A 20577-nucleotide genomic window follows, 5' to 3' on the forward strand; every position below is an offset into this window, starting at 1 on the left:
TTTTTTTTTTTATTTATTTTTTATCTTTGAGAGAGAATCTCAAGCAGACTCCGTGCTTAGGTTGGAGCTTGATAGGGGGCTCAATCCCATGACCCTGGAATCATAACCTGAGCCAAAATCAGGAGTCAGATGCTCAACCAGAGCTACCCAGGTGCTCCTTAAGCACTTATTTTGAAAACGAGCAAATGCGGGGATGCCTGGGTGGCTCAGTGGGTTAAGCCTCCGATTTTTGATCTTGGCTCAGGTCATGATCTCATGGTTCATGGGTTCAGGCCCTGCACTAGGCTCTGTGCTAGCAGCACAGAGCCTGCTTAGGATTCTTTCTCTCTCTCTCTCTCCCTCTCTTTCTGCCCCTCCCCTGCTCATGCTCTCTCTCTCAAAATAAATAAGTAAACATTACAAAAAATAAAAATAAGTAAAAGTGAGCAGATGCAGACATATCAGGGTGCAGGATGGTTCCCCAGTTGGGTTCTTGCTTTGACAGTGATTCTTGACCTTGGCACCAGCATGCCAAAGACACTACTAAACTGGTCAGCCGCGGCATGTGTTGTGCAATTCACTGCCCAATGGGGCCAAAACCGTGAACCCAACAGCGCTCAGTGAAGCCATGCATTTGCCTGTGGGCGAGCGGGAGCATGGGCCACAAGCCCACAGCCACGGGGAAGGCTCACCACCGCTAATTGTCTGGCAGCATTCCAAGATAGCCATAACAGGGCTATGAGAGGTAACATGCTACATGTCATGGTATGCTGTGGCACCATTCACTTTGGGCTGATTGGAGTTGGGTGGAGTGGGGTTTCCAACACAAATGGAAGACCTGGGCCAGAGAAAGTGATGTTTTCCAGATGCATTTTATGGTTGGTATGGCTGAGCCAGGCCGTGTGCTCGCTGATGCCAAAGGAGGCACCACATTCCCGGCACCAACGGCCTTAGTCTTGCACAGGCCCTCCAGGCTCCACCCGGTGCTCCCTGAGCTCAAGCATGCAGCGTGAGGGAGTTTTACACCTGGTGGCAATCCCCCAGAAAGGAGATGGGGACGGTCACCCGTGAAAGAAAGTCGTATGGGCTGTGCTGGTTGTCTCGGCACAGCAGCGGGCCAGCCTTCCACGTGGCGTGGCGTGGGACTCCCATGGCCGCCAGCAACAACGCCGGGCAGAGCAATCAGGATTCCCATGTTTTATCGCTGCGTTAGTTCTCTGGGGCTGCCATGACAAAATACCACAGACTGGGTGGCTTAGACGGTAAAAATTTATGTTCTCCCAGTCCTAGGGGCTAAAAATCCAAGATCAAAGTGCTGGCAGAGTTGGTTGCTCCCGAGGCCTCTCTCCTTGGCTTGCAGATGGCCGCCTTCTCTCTGTGTCCTCGTATGGCCTCTGCGTCTGCATCCCCGGTGCCTCTTCCTCTTCGTATAAGGACACCAGTCATATTGGACGAGGGCCCACCCTGATGACCTCATTTATTCTTCATTACGTCTTGAAACACACTCTCTCCAGATGCAGCCATATTAGGGGTTAGGGCTTTAGCACGTGAGTTTTACAGGGGGACACAGTTCACAACACTCACTCCCTGGCTGATCCCTTATTTAATTTCTTTGACGCTTGAGTTTTCTCCTCTGAAAATAAGGGGGTGAGAGAGAGGATTTCCCTAGCTTCCCTTCCAACCCAGTGCATGAGGAAATTGACTTGTCTATTGAATGGCTAATAAAAAGCCACAAACTTGGAGCCCAGTAGCTTTGGTCATCCAACCACCGCAAAGCCTCATTCCCCTCCCTGCCGGGAGGGAGGAGCCAAGCTGAGGAGGCTGTGGGAGTGGCAGTGAGGTCACCAGGCGACCACCCTTGCTGACCTCCAGTTCACCTCTGACCACCCTGTGGGTGCGAGGGGGGGGGGGGTGCAGGAAGGGGGGTTTGGCTGGCCTAGCCTGGTGGCAGGACCAAACCCGTGTATGGAATGTGAGTTGGAAAGTGCCCATGCTGCCTTTCATGCTAACATCTGGGCCAGGTTACCTCGCCTCCTACCCCCTCACCTCCCCAAATGAGGTGTGGGACTGGTTCACCACAACCTTATCAAAACATGATGCAGCCCTGCCCTACTCCACTGGCTGGAAGTGTTTTGTTTTCCCTATTCATGCTCAGGGAGATGCGGCTCCCTTCTCTCAAACCCCATACTACTGCCATCAAGAGCCAAGGGAATAGGAAAAGGGAAATGCCTGGGTGACTTTCAGAAACTCTGAGGAGGATTGACCTTCCCTGGTATCCTCACTGGGTGACGAGGTGGAAGGATGAGGGCCAGAGGCCCCTGGCTGACCCGAGGCCTCTTGGGGTTCCACCGGTCCTGGTGATGTCAGAGCACCTCTAGCTAGCGGGCCAGGCCATTTCCAGAATGCTGGTGCCTAGGAGTGGGGCCCTGGGAATAGAGAGCAATGCCCTGGGCCACGTTAGAGCTTCATGGTTCGCCTCTTGCTCCCTCTGGTCTTCTCTGGAAAATGAGAAAAGGCCCCCAATGCATCTTGAAGTGCTTAGATTCCCTCCTGAGTAGTGGAAACCTGGTCCCTGTCACCGAGGCTGCTCCAGGCCTCATCAGCCCTGGGGAATCACAGCAGCAGCTTGGAGAAGGGCTTCAAGGAGAGGCCCCCGCTCACCACTGGTGACCACATGAGTCAACCTGCAGCCACGGTCCTCAGCCAGAGCCTCCGAGACTTCCCTTGGCTTTCAAATGCAGGACAGGGATGCTGGCACACGGCCAGCCACCTTTGGGAGGGCTTCACAGGCAGAGATGGACCAGGAAGAACATCCTCTAGAACTAAAGGGAGCCCTGGACACAGGCCCTTTGCACTGGGGAGCCCCATTGCTCCCTGGGAGTAGGACAAAGTGTGAACAGGGGTCCTTCCAGCTCCTCCGCCCTCACCCTTCGCTGCTCTCCAGATGACAAAATGAAGTCCATCTTCAGGAGGCAGTGGCCTGTGAAGGGGGCAGCCGGAGGTGCCATGTGTCCCCACTGCAGTCAGTAAGGCAGGGCACAGTCCACACGGAATCCAAAACCAGTGGTAAACCCGACTGAAAGTCATTCTGCTCTTTAACTTCACTGCCCACCGCCATCCTGAGCCTCAGTGCTAAGCTGGTCCAGCGGAAGTGTGCACCCCCTATGGGCCTTCACCTCCCCGGGCTTGGGGGTGGGAGCTGGGCACCACACGGGGGGCGGGGAGGGATCTGGATGTCCCAGAGAGAAGGGAAGCTTACCTCCGGCTCCCGAAATCAGAGCCCACGTTGTGGGAGGGCTTGTCCCGAGGCCTAGATGCGGGGCCTGCAGTGCAGGCTCTATTGCCGTCCCCGGGGTCTGTCTGTCCTCACACACAGTGTCCAAAGGCCCACGGCCAGGCCAGGGGGCTGGAGACTCGGGACCAGGGGAGGAGGGAGAGTGGATGTGCGTCAGGGGCTGGCAGACTGCTCCTGGACAAGGCAGCAGTCGCTGAGAGGCTACCCGAGACGGGTTTCACAAGACCCCAAATTAGGTTCCTTTGTGAGTGTTTAAGCCTCAGGGGTCAGTGTGACCTCAGCGGACAGTCAATACCTCAGAACCCTAAAGCCCAGGCCCCAGGGCCCAGATCTCCCAGCCAGCGTGCTCCCTCCGCCACCTGACTGCAAAGGCCCAACGCGGTCCTCAGTTCTGGGTCAGCGGTCCTCGCTTTGAAACGAAAGCAGCCCTGCCTGGAGAAGGAGGCCTGGTGCCTGTGGTTTGGAGGTAGTCTGGTATGGAAGTTAAGAGGCGCTTCCCTCATCTGAGACTCTGTTTTCTCATCTGTAGAATGGGGATGACCTAACAGGGTAGTCGTGAGAGCAGAATGAACTCATGTCCACAAGAGACTTGCACAGGCCCACGGACACCATACGTGCTCCGAAGTCTGTCTGTAAGCTTCCCCACGCCGAGCGCAGTGCCTGTCACAGCGCAAATGCTCAATGAGCATCAGCTGGATGAATGGATCTGGTGAAATCTGCACAACTGATTTCATCCCTGGGGAGGGGCTGGCATTACCTAAGGCAGAGTTCAGTAAGCACGTAAAGGAAGTATATGGTGAAATAGAGGCCTTTGTTAGGTCTCAGGTAAGCAGAGGGGCTGGCCTGGGGTTACCTAGAGGCGTCCCTGTTGGCTTTTAACACATGCCTGCCCAAGGCGCTGGCCCTTCCTTGGGATGTTGGAACGGAGTCGCCTGCCGCCTGCCATTCTGGAATTTTCTCAATGGCTCTGCTCATCTTATTTGTTTGTGTTTTTACATAGCCCTAAAGATGCGTTAGTCATGGGTAAAGTACAATCTGTATCTCAGACAGTGGCCAGTGCCCACCTTCACCCTGGTCCTCAGCCCGGAGATACTCAGCAAGACAAACATTGGCCTCCCGAAGGCCAGCCCCCTTCTCATGTGCTCCGAACCCTTTGATTTCTTCTGAAGAGAGTTTTGATTTCTGATGGGACTCCCACCCTAATAAAGATCATCGCTTTGATGATGGCTCATGTTTCTTGAGCACCTACATTGTGCCAGGCCCCGTCTAAGCACTTTACACAAACTATCGCATTTTTTGTATTCATTTATTTTGAGAGAGAGAGAGTGTGTGAGCAAGCATGCGTGAGCAGGGGAGGAGCAAAAGAGAGAGAGAGAGAGAGAGAATCCCAAGCAGGCTCTACACCATCAGTACAGAGCCAACATGGGGCTCGAACCCATGAACCATGAGATCATGACCTGAGCCAAAATCAGGATCAGACATTTAACCGACTGAACCACCCAGGCGCCCCTGAATTATCTCATTCTTTCATTCAACAAGCCTAGGACAGAGACTTAGCATCATGGCCGCCCTTGACTTGTCTGTTTGCCAGCTGACCTCATTGACTTTTGCAACCCCTAAGCCCATAATAAGAACTTAAGAACATACTTCATGCCCTAGAAGTTATGCTTGCTTAGAACTGGTGAGCCAACAGCCCGATGCACTGAAGGTTCCTGGAGGTGTCATGCCTTGTCCCAAAGGAATGAATTGCTAGATGTATAGAGGGAAGGAAGGTAAGGTGTTTGGATTAGGGGTTGCATTTTCAGGACGCTTCCCCAACCTCCAGATCTCTCTGCCTGCCCTCATGTAAATTGGTCCGTGCTTTCCGTCCATAAGACTGGTCACTTAATTCATTCATTCCAGAAGTAGCGTTGGAGAACCTAACACTTGTGAGGTGCTCGCTTCGTTACTGCTCACACAGCAAACCACACAAGTACAACTCTGCCCTTCGGAGCTTATGTTCTGGCAGAGGAGACAGGCATTAAACAAATTGTAAGTTAGCTTAGTTCTAACTGTCATAAATGCCAAGAAGGAAGCGTGTGGGGAGCAATGGAATGTGTCTGTGGGCCCTGACCCTGCAGGCGAGAGAGGAGTGTCGTTGGGTATGGAATCGGAAAGACGGACAAGGATCAGCAAGGCAGAAGGGCATCTGTGTGCAGTGGGCTTCAGTGTGAGAAGTGTGACTTACTATGGGACTCGGTCAGGAGAGTTAGGTAGCCCCAGAAGCTGAGAGAAGGCCCACATGCCTGGCGGTCAGAGAACAGGATGAGAGAGTGAGCAGTGGAGCATGGGAAGCCGCTGACGTGTTCTGAGCAGGAAAGTGACACGATTGGGTGGTCTTCAAAGACGACTCTGGCTTCTGACTAGACAATAGGGCGATGAAGTCCAGAGCGGGGCAGGGAGGGGGGGGGGGGCCAGGGGTCGGGCAGGGGCAGGAGGTGATGGCGCCAGGGGACAAGGGGGTCTGCACGGAGCTGGAGGGAAGCGATGGATTGGAAGGAGACTTTGGAGATAAAATCCACGGAGGAAGATTTTGACGGGATGTGGGGGAAGAAAGAGAGGGTGGGGTCGAGGATGGCTCCGAGATTTCTGGCATGTATAACAGAGCAGATTCGGAATCAGCAAACTACAGCTTGCAGGCCAAACCTATCCCTCTGCCTGCTTTTGTAATTACGGTTTTACTGGAACACAGCCATACCCAGCCATTTACACATCTGCCGTGGCTGCTCTTGAGCTACGCGGCAGAGCTGAGCAGTTACGACCCAGAGCATACGGCCCACAAAGCCTAAGATGCCACCTGGCCCTTTATAGAAAGGTTGCTGCCCCTGGAGTAGATGGTAGTGCCTTTTACTGAAATAGGGAGCGAGGGAGAGCTAGAGCACAGGCTTAGGTGGGGTCAGAGAAGATGCCAGGGTCAGATTTGGGCCTTTGCAAGGTGCCAGGCGGAACTGTCAAATAGGCAGTTGGCTACAGTGTCTCGGAAGGGGGGGTCTGGTGGAGAGGAGAGTGGGGGTGGAGGCCGATGAGATCGGGAGCTGGATCCAGGTGAGCAGAGGGTGCGATGATGACAAAGGGCCCAGGAAGGAGTCTTGCAGAATTCTAATATTTTAAGGCCTCTTGCACCCTCGCTAGTGTCTGATTCTAAGGGCAGCCCCTACAGGTAGTCTCACGGAGGGCAGCAGGGAGTAGAAACAGGTGCTGCTGTGGTGCTCAGTGGGGGATGAGTGCCTCTCCTCCGGCCACACAGGCTTCTAAGGTTCCAGGATGCCTGTGAGCGGGGACCTAATACGTAAGACCATGCTGGGCACGATAAGGGCGCACAGTAGGCTCTCAGTGATGCTGTCGAATCCAACTGTGTCCCAGGCAGGACCCCCTGGCTTGGGGAAATTGAGACTGGTGGCAATATGGTGGGCAGCTCCCCCTCTGTCTCCACCTGCTGACCATACCTTTCTCTCTGTCCGCAGCTGCGCCTGAACGGGGGCCGGAACCCCTACGAGGGCCGGGTGGAGGTATTGGTGGAGAGGAACGGGTCCCTCGTATGGGGGACGGTGTGTGGTGAGAACTGGGGCATTGTGGAGGCCATGGTGGTCTGCCGGCAGCTGGGACTGGGCTTTGCCAGCAACGCCTTCCAGGTGAGAAGCCCCGGCCTCGGACCCTTCCATCCAATCCAGCCCTGCCCCTCTCAGTCAGCCCCTATTTTCCACGAACCTTCCCCAGCTACCCAGAAAGTAGAGAGCAAAGTGCCCTGGACTATGCGGGGGAAGGGGAGGTGGGTAGGAACCTCATCCTGGCCTCAGCTCTGCCCCTCACCGCCCTGAGTCCTTGGGCGAGTCATGCTCCCTTCTGGACTGTTTCCCCACTACAGAGTGAGGGGCTGGACTCTGGTTTCCAGGGTCCACTCAGCTCTGAGTGCTGGGAATCACCCTGGGCTGTGGACTGATTCTGGGGTGTCCTGATGTGCCTATGCAGCAGGAAACAACTCGGTCCTATGGGGCAGTGGCAACCACCCAGCCCAAGGCCCCAGATGCCTTAGCTCACTCCCTTGGAGGCCCCTCTGGCCAGACCATGTGTCCCAAGTGGTGTCATGCGTTCTCCCCGTGATTGGCAGGTAAACCTCCAAGCCTTGTCCTGCATCTGTGCCCTCTTCCCTACGGTCCCTTCCTTAAAGAGAGAGACTCAGATGAATGTAGCTAAGCCCCTGCCCCTATTGGACGGCAGCAGAGGAAAGGCAGGAAGCTCTTTGGCTTAAAAAATCATTGACTTCTGTTCCCTATAGTGTGAGGGAACGTTGTCAGAAGGAGGCCAGGAGGAGGAGGAGCCAGAGATAGGAGGCTCAAGGTCTATTCCCGACTGTACCCCCACCAGCCTGCTGTATAATGGTCTAGGACAAAGCAGCCACTCTTCTGTGCCTCAGTTTGTCTCCCTGTGACATGGAATGACTAGGCTCAGGTCCTCAGTATCCTGGCTCCAAACACTTCCTCACAGAAGAGGAAAATGGCTAGAGCCCCCGGCTTGCTTGGCCAACCCCGACTCCAGCTCCTGTGCCCAGGTGGCCCTGTCCCCCAGAACGGGATCACCTAGGGAGGGACTCGGGACAACTCCGCAGCCTTGCTGAGCCTGACTGCCTGCTTGCAGGCTGGTTGGGTCCAGGGCAGGAGCTGAGTCCTGAGCAGAGACTACCCTGTGGCTCCTCTCCTAGCATTCAGAAGGGACAGGCCTCTGATGCCACTGCCCACGCCCTCTGGGGCCCTGGCTTCCCATAGTGCCTCTGCTAATACTGCTTTGACCAGCCGAGGCACTCTCTGGGGCCCCAAAGGGAGCGGAAGAACAGTGTTCTCCAGCTACTTTTGTTCCTGGTCAGCTCGTTCTTTTTTTTTTTTTTTTTTTTAACGTTTATTTATTTTTGAGACAGAGAGAGACAGAGAATGAACGGGGGAGGGTCAGAGAGAGAGGGAGACACAGAATCCGAAACAGGCTCCAGGCTCCGAGCTGTCAGCCCAGAGCCCGACGCGGGGCTCGAACTCACGGACTGCGAGATCGTGACCTGAGCCGAAGTCAGCCACTCAACCGACTGAGCCACCCAGGCGCCCCTGGTCAGCTCATTCTTAAGACACCTGTGTGTCTGCAGGGTCATGCAGTGGACCAGGATCTGCCACCGATTAACACCCTGTCCCCTAGCTAGGCCCTGGTGTTCTCTCTAGAGGATGAGGGGCGTTCTCTGGGTAAACAGAACCAATTGGATGTATGAATATCGAACTATCATGTGTGAATAGATCGCTTCTCTCCTGCCAATTCTGACCAACTGGCAGTGTCTCCCGGGAGCACTGTGTTGAGGATCCTGAGAGCACACTGGGTTTAGAGGAGAGAGTGCTGTGATTGACTAGTCATGTCTGCCCCGGGCGTGGGGCTGGGGAGCGAGCAGGGAGTTGCAGGTGCCTGCCATTCCTGACGCACAGTATTCAACTGCTGTTTGACCAGAGTCTTAGCTATGCCTTCCTCGCGGGGAGCAGTGGCAGAACCAGAGTGCGAGGGTCTCCCTCACTCTGCCACCAACAAAGTGCGTGACCTGGGTGAGTGACTGTTTGTGCCTCTGCTGTCTCCATCTGAAAAAATGGGGCTCATTTAGCTTTAGCTTGGGGATTTTTGTGAGGCCGAAAGTTGACAGAATATGAGACAGTGACAATCCAAGGTGACCCACATCTCGTTTCTTTTGTTTCATCCAGGAGACCTGGTATTGGCACGGAAATATCTTCGCCAACAAAGTGGTCATGAGTGGAGTGAAGTGCTCGGGAACGGAGCTGTCCCTGGCGCACTGCCGTCAAGATGAGGATGTGACCTGCCCCCAGGGTGCAGTGCAGTACGGGGCTGGAGTCGCCTGCTCAGAAAGTGAGAGTCCCTGGGGGTCCTACCCCACCCTCCCCGCCGGGCTCCAAAGAGTCCCGCTGGTTATTCCTTGCACGGTTCTGGGGCCTCTGCCCTGAGCGGTGCCAAAGAGGAAAGCAGAGATTAATTTTAAGTGAAAAGAGTCGGGGTGGGGGGAGGGGGGAGGAACTACCCCCTACCCACAGCCCCACAACTTGCCTGCTGACAGTGGAAAGACAAGCAGGAGGGAGGGACTTGGAGAGTCTGGGAGTCTTGGGTTCAAATGGCAGGGCCAGTGTAGATGAAGTGACTGAGAACTACGCGTTCTTACCAGTTGACGAGGAAGAGCGCACCTTCCTTGGAGGATGTCTCTGAGGGCAGTAAAGCAGACGAAGCATATAGGGGGTGCTCTGTGCCTGTTGGCTTCCTTCCTTTCACCTTGCTCCAAAGGGCATCTCCCGTTTCACACCGTGGAGGCAACTTCCCGGTGACTCCCTGGGAATCCCAGAGAGCCTAAATACACAGAAGGAGAAACCCCGCCCACACTCAGAATGGCCCAGCTCATGAAGGCTCCCTTCTGTGCTGAGAGAGAGAGAGAGGCCTAGCCGTGCAGCTTTGAGGGCACACTGCTGTCCTGATGCCCAGACTCTGCCCTCCCCACCCCGGCCTTATAAAACCACACTTAGCCTTCTCCCTCGAGAACCTGGCAGATGGCAGAGGCCCAGGATCTGGCCAGAGAACTTGAGGTCAGACCCCACCCGCCATTTATTAGGTGACTTTGGCAAAGTTAGTTAACCACTATGATTTACAGTTGTTTTTTTCTGAGACACTGGAAATTAAATGTGACAATGAATACGTACACGTGCACAATAAACAATGATGCACGTCTTTTACCATCATGGAGAACCTGGGGAAGAGTAAACCTGAATTCAGTGAGCTTCGTCCGCCCATCGACCCCGTTAGACTCACTGACCCAAGCCTTGTAAGGTGGGACTGTCCACCCGGCATGAGCTTCTCTGGGCAGATAGCACAAGTTATCGTGTCCTGTCTGAGGAGATCATCACCCTCGCCAGCCACCCCCACCCCCGCCCCAGGAAGAACATCCTAGCAGAGAGAAAGCAGTCAGGGGCCTTTCCTTTGCTTCTTAATTTATTTTATGTTGTAATATACCATTATTGCCAAAAGGAAATTAAGATAATATGAACCTCAGTAAAAGGTAGCATAAGATAAAAGCAGATACAAAAGGAGTGCCTGGGTGGCTCAGTTGGTTAAGCGTCCAACTCTTGATTTCATGATCTCAGGGTCATGAGATCGAGCCCCGCGTCAGGCTCCATGCTGACAGCACAGAGCCTGCTTGTGATTCTCTCTCTCCCTCTCTCTCTGCTTTTTCCACCATCCCCTTCTCTCTAAAAATAAATACAAACATTTTTAAAAAAAACAGCAAGAAAGTAGGGGTTGGCAAAAAGGTAATGGCTCAAAATGGAACCAAGAGAGAGGTTAATAAAAAATTATAGTGTGGAGTCCTATACATTTACTCTTGGGAGGTCATAAAATTCACCATGAGCTTCCTAACAGCCAAAAAAGGAAGGAAACCTGGTCATTAATACCAGTATCCATGAAATAGAAACAAACCCATGAGATAGGAGCAACTCACTGTTCTAGTTTCCAAGATGGAAGGGAATTTCTCATGAAAATGGACAGTTATGAGATCAACGGTACTCTTGACATCCTCATGGCAGATGAGAAGTTTCATGGGGTCCTGAGAACCCCTCAAATTAGGCTAAAGGCATCACTCAGAGTGACTACAGGGAGGCAGTGCCATTTGGGCCGGGAACACAGCTCTTGGCTGATCTGGCTTAATGAATGTTATTCAGAGAGAGAAAGTATATTCTCCAGGCAACCCTTTGTAATTACTTTTTCTCATCCAACCTGTTACACCTGTATCTGCAAGCCTTCTCCTCCTCACCCACCCCCCACATACAGTCCATTTCATTTTTACCTCTCCATGTTCTCTCGACTCCCTCTACCTCCTTCCACCCGACTGTCTCAGCCTGTGTCCAGATGACATTCTTCCATACCGCAGAGGCCCCTCAGCGGGATCCCCACAGCGACATGTGCCCCTCCGACCGCTCCCCCTCCCAGAAGCCGGAATTAATATTGGCCTCCCACTCATGCCTCTGTCCTGTCCAGACCCGTCCGAGCTTTCCCACAGCACTTAGGTGAGTGCAGGGACTTGCACAAGGCAGGTGTTGCCTGGCTTCCTTGTGGGCCACCCTCCATTCCCCCACCCCTACTCAGTGTCCCAACCGCCCAGGCTTTGGTCCTCCTTCATGCCCCAGGGGCCTGGCACATGCAACTTGACATTGTAGAGATACTTTCTATAGTCCCCACTCATCCTCCAGGGAGCAACGAAAACATAACTGCCTCCGAGGAAATTCTTCCTGACCTCCTTCCCCAGACTGGGCCCCCTGTCATAATTCCCAACACACCCATGTTTCTCCTTCTATCTCTGGACACAACTGTAATTAAGTAATTAGTATGTGCTTCTGTCTTTCCTGCCACAGTGTAAGGTCTGCCCTGTTCAGCACTGTCCAGAGACAGTGCAGTGTTCGCTATAGTACTTGGTGGATGGGCAGATGAATTCATGCTTCAGATGAGTTTCCGGTGGACATTTCGGATGTTAGGGAGGTGAAGGCCCCCTTCTATGGCAGGTGCTAAGAGCGCGGTTCCCAGGCTGCCAGCAAACTGCAGATCATGTTAAGACATCTGAGCTGGGGTTAGGGCTGGCCTCCTCCCAGAAAGAGGAGAGAGCAATGGAGACCCATTTGCTCAGCTCAGAGGTAAGCAAAGGAAGGGGCCGTGGGTTGAGTACCGAGTAGGGTCCAGACAGTGAATAAGAGACTCATAACACCCTCTAATAAAAGCATGCCCAGAACACCCGGTACCGGGCATCCTGGTGTGTGCCCTCCAAGAGGAACTATTTCTCAGCGAAAGAGGGCCTCCCGATGTATGTCTTCCACTTCCCAAACCACATCCCATCGATGCTCCCCCTTCATACCCTTCAGTTCCACATCCAAGCCCTGCAGATGGATTTGTTCTCCAGAGGGTGCTGCCCCGTGCCGGAAATTGTGTCCTGAGAAGCTGCCGTGTTCCACGTGCAGCCGGGAGGCCGTGGGGAATGCTCCAGACTCTGGCAGACTTGAGGGAAGTAAAGCTCACAGGTGCACACCCACTTTAGACATTTACAAGCAACTTGATGGAAAACATAGGATGGGTCTGGTTGTACATCAGATACAATAATTTTGTGACTTGAAATGTACTAGAAATAGTCAATGGAATCCGACTTTTAAAGGGAAACTTACAGTTAACCCTTTTGTAAAGAAGCTAAACCTTCTAATAGAATTGCTTAGTGAACAAACATGGACTGTATCCATTGGTAATTTTTTTTTTAACACCTGCTGTGTGCTGTGTGGTGAGTAAATCGAGCTTTGTTTTACAAGAAATACCTGGGGGCACCTGGGTGACTCAGTCAGTTAAGCTTCCACCTTCGGCTCAGGTCATGATCTTGCAGTTCGTGAATTCAATTCCTGCATCGGGCTCTGTGCTGACAGCTCAGAGCCTAGAGCCTGCTTCAGATTCTGTGTCTCCCTCTCTCTCTGCCCTTCCCCTGCTTGCACTTGCTTGCTCGCTTGCTCTCTCAAAAATAAACATTAAAAAAATTTTTTTATATGAATTAAAAAAAAATAAAAGAAGTACCTGGGGGAAACCCTCATGTAGAGCAACAGTGTGAGTGGAAATTGAAAGAAGCCATTAAGAAGGTGATTTGGCAGGGGCACCTAGGTGGCTTGGTCAGTTAAGCATCTGACTTTGGCTTAGGCCATGATCTTGCAATTCGTGGGTTCAAGCCCCACGTCGGGCTCTGTGCTGACAGCTCAGAATGTAGAGCCTGCCTCAGATTCTCCCTGGATTGTGCTCTTTCTAAAAAGTAAATAAACTTTTTTTTTTTTAAAAAAGATAATTTGGCAATATGCATCAGAGCCTTGAAAACATATAGCCCTTCCTCCCAGCAGTTTCAATTATAGAAATATATTCTAAAGAAAAAATTGAAGTTAAATACAGATTTACTACAGGATGTTTAACTGTGCAAAAATGTCAAGGAACCAATGCATCTAAAAATATGAGTTAATAGGGCTATGAATTAAGTATTATATAGCCATGAAATGCATGTTGTAATGGATATTTATTAACAAGGAAATACCTCAAGATATATTTTAAGGGAAACAGTATGAGCAGACTGTAAGTCTACATACAATGTCACACATGTTGTAGACTGTATTTATCGACCCCAGAAGAATCAGACCAAGGTATGGATGGTGCTCTCCCTCAGGGAGGCACACGATCATTGCTGTTGTTTGTTGTTTATTATGGAAAATCTCCGGCCACCCAAAAGTAAAGAGAACAATATAACGAACCCTCATGTACCATCACCCAGACTGAACAGTTGCCAGCATTTTGCCCACCATTTTGCACCAATAACCAGAGGCGTCCAAGAGGACTCTCAGAGAAGGGGAAGAGGAATTGGGGGTGGTGTTCCTCAAGGAAAGTGACCTTGCGAGGCCATGAGCCAGTCCCAGATGGTGCTGGGGGCGGGGAGGGGTGTCTTGTCTTGTTTGAACATTGTGTCTGCCCTCCCTAGCTGCCCCTGACCTGGTCCTCAATGCGGAGATTGTCCAGCAGAGCACCTACCTGGAGGACCGTCCCATGTTCATGCTCCAGTGCGCCATGGAGGAGAACTGCCTGTCAGCCTCGGCTTCCCAGACCGACCCCACCACAGGCTACCGCCGGCTTCTGCGCTTCTCCTCCCAGATCCACAACAATGGGCAGTCTGACTTCCGACCCAAGAATGGCCGCCATGCGTGGATCTGGCATGACTGCCACAGGTGAGCCCTCCTTGTTCATCGTTAGCATGTTATCCTGGCCCCCCACGCTGCACTGGATGGGATTCAGAGTCACAGGGAGCCCTGGAGATTGCTGACAGGCCACGCATCCAGGAGGCAGAGTCTTCCTACACTGGAGGGGTCATTACAATGGCCTTCTACATTTATTCAGCCATTCTCCACTCTCAGCTTCCCCGGCCCACCTCCCCTTCCCTAAGCCCAGTCTCTTTCTTGCCTCCAATGCCTCTACTGTTAGGAAACAAACTTTTTTTTTTGAGGACCCGATGCCTCTCCATTGACCCTTTGGTCAATGGTTTTCAAATGCATCTACGGCAAGTTCACGATCTGTGGGGTGCTTGGGGGCTCTGCAGTTTTTAGACTGAGTTCATTCATCAATGTATTTTAAACATCTCGAGAAAGACGGTGGGTGTGGAGACAAGAGTTCTAGGCCCAGTAGTCGTGAGACCTGGTCTCTCAACCCAGCTGTGTCTGTAACCAGCTGCGCGATGTCAGGCCATCTGGGCTACATCACTGGGGACCTCCAGTGTCCCTGCCAGCCCTCAGTCTGTGGACTTGGTCCCAGTGTTGTAAGTCCTGCACAAGAACAGAGTGAAATCCTAGAGCCAGCCCTAGCTGGAGCCAACAGAAGCCACCCCATTCATCTCCTTGCCTTTTCTCTTTTTTTTTTCCACTTTGCCTTGATTCTTACTCTAATCCAGGACCCACTGCCCCAGCTTGTTTGCATTTTCCTGCTGAGGCCTGAGTTGGGCAGGTAGAGGGAACAGAAGTGAGCACACTTTTGAAAATGAAGGGGCGGAGGCCCCTGCCGTGCACAGGGCAGCAGTGCCCCTCAGGGGTCCACGGCGAGCGCCCTCCTGTGCATCAGTGCTCTCTCGGCAGCACAGCTCTCGTCCTCGGTCCCTGCGTCTCACGGTGAGGCCCGTGGGCTTGGGCAGAGCCTGACCACCGCAGACCTTCCCATCATTATCTGCATTTTGTCAGCGTCACCCGCTGATATGCGCGTCTCACATCAGAGCCTGAGAAGCCCCAGCCCAGCTGATCAATCGCTAGGCGTCCTTCCAGCTCGAAAAGGAAGCAGGCACTGTGAGGGGCACAAGAACTGACGTTTATTGACCCCCTTCTAACTGCCAGGCACATGGAACCCTCATTTTCAAGGGTAAGGAGACAGAGGCTCAGTGTCTACATGACTTGCCCAGGGTAACACAAGAAGTCGCCCGGCAGGGACCCTCCACTCCCGGCTGTCTGACCCCAGGGAGTGGGCAAATCTTTCCGTTACCTCTGCTGAATCTTCATCAGAAAGCTATCCTTTTCCTGCTTTTTCCTGTCACAACTGATGGTCCGGTCACATTCCAATAAGTCTTGGGATAGAGCTGTTCCATCTGTTTCAAAAGAAAAGACTATGATAGAACTTAGGGTGTTGATTTTCCTTTATAATTATTATAAATTGTGTTTTGAATGTCCCGACTAGCCAAAGAATTTTTGGTCTTTATATAGAAACATGCCAGCCTTCTGCAGGGTGGAAGTCAAAGAGTAAAATTAAAGTCATGACCATATTGGTGCCTGATTTCCTTTGGAGACCACGTGGTGGGAGCCCTGGGTCTGCGGGGGCTGATGTTGCTTATTATAAGTGGAACATAATTGCATCTCTGTCCCACACATGGCGGTCCACCCAGACATTACATGGCAGAAGTCTCCGTGGGACATATGCTTGCTCTCCAAGCAATGGTCTGTCCTCTAAGAATACACATGGCGACACCATGGAAGTGTTTCTTCTGATCTGGAGCCCCAGGCATTCTGATCTCTATGCCACCCCACCCCCTGATTTCCCTGTAGTCTATTTCATTTCTTTGCTTACAGATGTTCCCATCAACGATTTGGGAGGGATGGGTAGAAAAAACATGCTGGCCAAGCGTATGTCCCTCCAAGCCACCCCTTCCTGGTCCGTAACTGAGAGCCTATGACCATAAGATCTCAGAGAACATAAGAGGACACCCCTGCACCCTGGCCTCCAGAGCTCCAGGGAGCTTCTCCAGTCTCTGTAGGAGGACCTGTCAATAGGACTCTTGGCCCCATACCTCTGTTGGGTCCCTTTGAGAGTCTGATGACAGCAGGCCCTCCCTCCACTCAAAACAAATTATTTCTGGAAGACTTACTACCCTATCTCAGCAGATTTACAGACCTCGGAGCCAAAGTTGAGAACCCTGGCTCAAATTAGTATGAATGGGGAAAACTATCACTCCCAATTTAATTGATGGTACAATGAGGAACAGAACTGTGTTCCTTGAAAGCCTTAAAATGAAACGTGAAGACTGACCCCCTTAGCACTTGCCTTGCCAATCAGACATAGGAAAAAATGCCCTGAGTTGTTCTCTCTCCTATGCATCATGCCCTTGGTTGATGATCCTGCCCTCCTGCCACTTGCGCCCCAGGGGGTGGAGCCACACCTCTTTAACTGACACATCACATCACAGGTTCCACGGGGTCCGGATGAAGGTGAGCACAGAGCAGCTCTCCTCTGAGGCCTTCACAGCTCAGGAAGCCCCTGGAGAGGCGCCAGGAGCTGGCCGGTGGGGAGGTGGATGTCCAGCATGGGTGCCAGCCCAGCGAGTCAGGGACAGCCCGGCTACAAGGAGAGACTTTCATTCGCTCTGCCCTGCTTCTGCCGCATGCAGAGCAGGCCCCCATGTTGGATCAAAGCCCCACAGGTGCGATGTGGCCCCTGTGAGCCCATGTTAGGCCCTCGTCGCATCCGTAGGGCTTTGGCCTGGCCAGAGGGCTCCTCCTCACACATGGGGAAGCAGGGTGGAAGGGTGGAAGGCCCCCGCCCTTCATGATAGCACCTCCCGAGACTGGAGCACACCCCCAGTTTTCTCTGCAGTGGGGACAGAGCACTGTCCCAGCCACAGCTGAGCGCCAGCCAGGACTGTCCATTCTATGACATGTGGCTGGTATGGGACAGGATGAAGAGTGACAGCATCTCCTCTACAGTGCGCATGGACTCTCTGATGCAGAGTTTTATTTGGGCCCCCAACAACCTAGGATGACAAGGGATATACCCAAACCCGCCATCTTCCTCTGGACCAGCCTTGTGGGTCGTCCACATACTCATCAGTTCCTTCTTCCCCTGGTACCATGTCTTAGGATACCGAGCTCTGGAGTCTTGTGCTAGAAGGCCATCCTTCCTTTTATCCAGATTACAATGACTTCCACCAAGTGTCAGGTTATGCTCTCTCTTCTTAGGTTCTGGAATTTCTTTCCACGTTAGAGTTTCCCTAGGTCTACCCCATGGATCAGGCATCCTCTTAAGGCTTGCAAAAGTCAGGACACCTCAGCCTGGAAACAGGAAGTATACCCTCATCACTAGGACATGTCCGTCCGTCTTCCTGGTAGCCCCATCTAGATCTCCTGGGGTGCGTAGTTGGGGGGTACCCCTGGCCTCCACAGCCAGCCGGCGGGGAGGAGGATGTGGCCCCGGGGTCATGTCCACACCTGTCCAGGAGATAAAGCACTGGAGCTCCAGGACTGCAGCTAGCTGGGATCAAGAGGCTCCGAACCAGCTGTTCCCTCCTAGTGTTCGCAGGGGAAAAACTGAAGAACTCAGGAAGACTTAACTCAAGCGTGCAGGAAGCAGGGGGAGCGGGAGAAGGTCAGCCTTACAACAGTCCATCTGTGGCCTCCGTCTGAATTTTGTTTAGACAACGGAACATAAACCTATTTCTCTTCAGTCTTTCCAGCCAGTAAACATGGCAACATAAACCCCTCTCTGAAAGATGCAGACATGTTTTAGGCAATGAGTCAGACCTCATGTCTCATCCTGCTCCTGCAAGCAGCCAAAATAGACTCGTTCAAAGTCATCACTTCCACTTGCCACAAAATGCGTCCTTGTGAATGTTCTCGGGGGGCCCCTGGCCCAGCATCGCTTTACCCAGAAACATCAGCGACCTGGGAAAAGCCCAGCTTAGGAACTCCTGACATTTTTAGCACAAGCAAACACAGGAGGAAGGGCGAAAGAGCCTTTAATTTCCTCTCAGAAAACCGATCCTTTTCATTCCACTCTTGCCTCTGTCCTGACTGCAGTACTCCAGCGGAGGGAGCCTGAGGCCGGCCCCGTGAGACCTGGGGGGTGAGGAAGCCTGGGAATGGTAGTGGGAATAGTGGTGGTGGTGACGAAACTACTACTCCTGGCACTACTGCGGGCCGGAGTAACAAGAGAGAGCCGACAGGTGCTGAGTGCCGCTGTTACAAGCCCCGCGTGAGGTTTTTCTGCAGTTTCTCAGATTCAGTCCTTCCAGGAGCCCTGAGAGTGGGTCCTGTTATCATTCCCACTTTCCTGAGGAAGAGGCTCAGGTCGTGCCTAAACACAACCAGGCATTCTGCTCCCCGTGCCTTGGGTGCCTTGAACTTCTGTCTCCCCGTTTGCCCTGTGTCCCTGCAATGGCAGCGACGAGTGTGTTCAAATAGTTGCAGACGCCTGTGATGCTCGCATGGCGGCTTAGGATGGGCCTGGCCAGCAGAGCGCCTCAGGGAGGCCCCCGCCCGCAAGGGGCAGCCATGTTCCCCTTGTTTGGTCTGACCCAAATGCACCACCTTCCAAGAATCTGCATCTGTTCTCAATCCCTCCCAGGCCAAGAGATGGGACACTGTTATGTAAACGGTGCGCGGGGCTAGAGCAGCTGGATCACACAAGCTCTCCGGCCTCTCTTCTGGGGCCCACGAGGACGCGGCTGCCATGCTCTGCTCCTTCCCAAGGGCCTGAGAAGCCCTCTCTCCCCCTTTTTGTGCCAGGAGCACAGAGTCCTGTCGCTCACTCCCTAGCTGGTGTCAGGGAGGCTGAGGCCTCACTGCGTCCTAGTCCCACTTCCTGCCTGACACTGGGCTATGTGAGGGGCTGGCCCAGATACCCCGCTGCTCTTCCTGCCTCTCCCCCTTCCTCCACGTGCCCTCCCCTTTCTGTTCTTTCCCTCCCCACCGAATTCCCACTTAAAAAAGTTTTCAGGGGCACCTGGGTGGCTCAGTTGGTTAAGCGTCCGACTTCGGTTCAGGTCATGATCCCGCGGTTCGTGGGTTCGAGCCCTGCGTCAGGCTCTGTGCTGACAGCTCAGAGCCTGGAGCCTGCTTTGGGTTCTGTGTCTCCCTCTCTCTGTTCCTCCCGTGCTCACGCTCTCTCTCAAATAAATAAATGTAAAAAAAAAAAAAAAATTAAAAAAAAGTTTTCAAAAGACATCAATCACTTTTATCAGTCTGCGGTAAGCATACCCAATAGGAATGGGCTGGGAGAGCCACGTTCGTGCCCTGGAAGATTATGAAAAACACCTATTAAAGATATCTTAATTAATTTTTAAAGTTTATTTTGAGGGAGAGAGAGTGTGTGTGCACAAGCAGGGGAGGGGCAGAGAGAAGGAGAGAGAGAGAAAGAGAGAGAGAGAGAGAGAGAGAGAGAGAATCCCAAGCAAGGTCCACTGTTGGCACAGAGCCCAATGTGGGGCTCAAACTCAGAACCGTGAGATCACGACCTGAGCCGAAATCAAGAGTCGGACGCTTAACCCACTGAGCCCCCCAGGAGCCTCTAGATAGCTTAGTTTATTGAGCGTATGGTATCCCAGGCACGGTGCTCACCCCTTCACCTCACTAACCCCCACAGTACCTCCTGCATGACAGCCGGGGCCGGGCCGGAGCGTGGCCGCTGGAGCTCCATGGTTAGCGGTTAGCGGCCTCTGCTTCTGCCCTCCCCACACTCAGGCCCTGTCCCTGCTCGGACCATGCCGCTGGCTCCAGCTGCAGGCGGCAGCTCCTCCAGACACTGACCCGCGGGCCCTCTCTCTCGCTTCAGGCACTACCACAGCATGGAAGTGTTCACCCACTATGACCTCTTGAACCTCAATGGTACCAAGGTGGCAGAGGGCCACAAAGCCAGCTTCTGCCTGGAGGACACAGAATGCGAAGGAGGTATCTTTGTGTGGGGGGGTGGGGGTGGGGGGGGGCTTCAGAGGGGCTCAGATGCCCCCACCTGTCCTGAATCCCAGGCCTCACGCTGGACTCTGTCCCGCTGGCCACTGCTGACTCTCCCTGTGACCCTTCTCCAGCCAGGGCTTTCCATGGCCCCAGCTCTGTGGGCAAGGCCTGGCTATGAAGGAGCCCCCAGAGTTATGCTGATGGGCACGGGTGGGTCCACACGGTCCCCTGGGTAAGGCCCAAACCTGGCACGTGGTCCCCTCTCCCTCTGGCTGCCACAGCCTTTCTCCCTGTGTCCCAGCACCGGGTACCCCTGCCCCACAGGCTCATGCTCTCCGAGTCCAAGCCCAAAAGACCCACTCTGAGGTTCCTGGACTCTCTCGACTCCCCCAGACAGAGGCAGCTCTCTGCCCACACCCCTAGCAGGCCATTATGGTTGCACTGTGATCACCTGTGGGCATGCCTGCCGTCCGGACCTGACTGGGCCTCAGG

The 20577-nt window shown here is 53.3% G+C and overlaps 1 protein-coding gene across 1 annotated transcript in view; it reads left to right on the plus strand.

The window, feature by feature from the left end:
• LOXL2 (lysyl oxidase like 2) overlaps positions 1 to 20577 on the plus strand; it is a 93157-nt gene that overhangs the window by 68177 nt on the left and 4403 nt on the right. The window contains exons 8-11 of the mRNA XM_040490264.1: positions 6778 to 6945; positions 9037 to 9199; positions 13872 to 14115; positions 19964 to 20079. Of these exons, the coding sequence (XP_040346198.1) occupies positions 6778 to 6945; positions 9037 to 9199; positions 13872 to 14115; positions 19964 to 20079 (691 nt within the window). The remainder of the gene's footprint in view (positions 1 to 6777; positions 6946 to 9036; positions 9200 to 13871; positions 14116 to 19963; positions 20080 to 20577) is intronic.

The sequence above is a fragment of the Herpailurus yagouaroundi genome, unplaced genomic scaffold (assembly GCF_014898765.1).
Source record: "Herpailurus yagouaroundi ecotype Mexico unplaced genomic scaffold, PumYag 181, whole genome shotgun sequence".
Classification (NCBI taxonomy): Eukaryota; Metazoa; Chordata; class Mammalia; order Carnivora; family Felidae; genus Herpailurus; species Herpailurus yagouaroundi.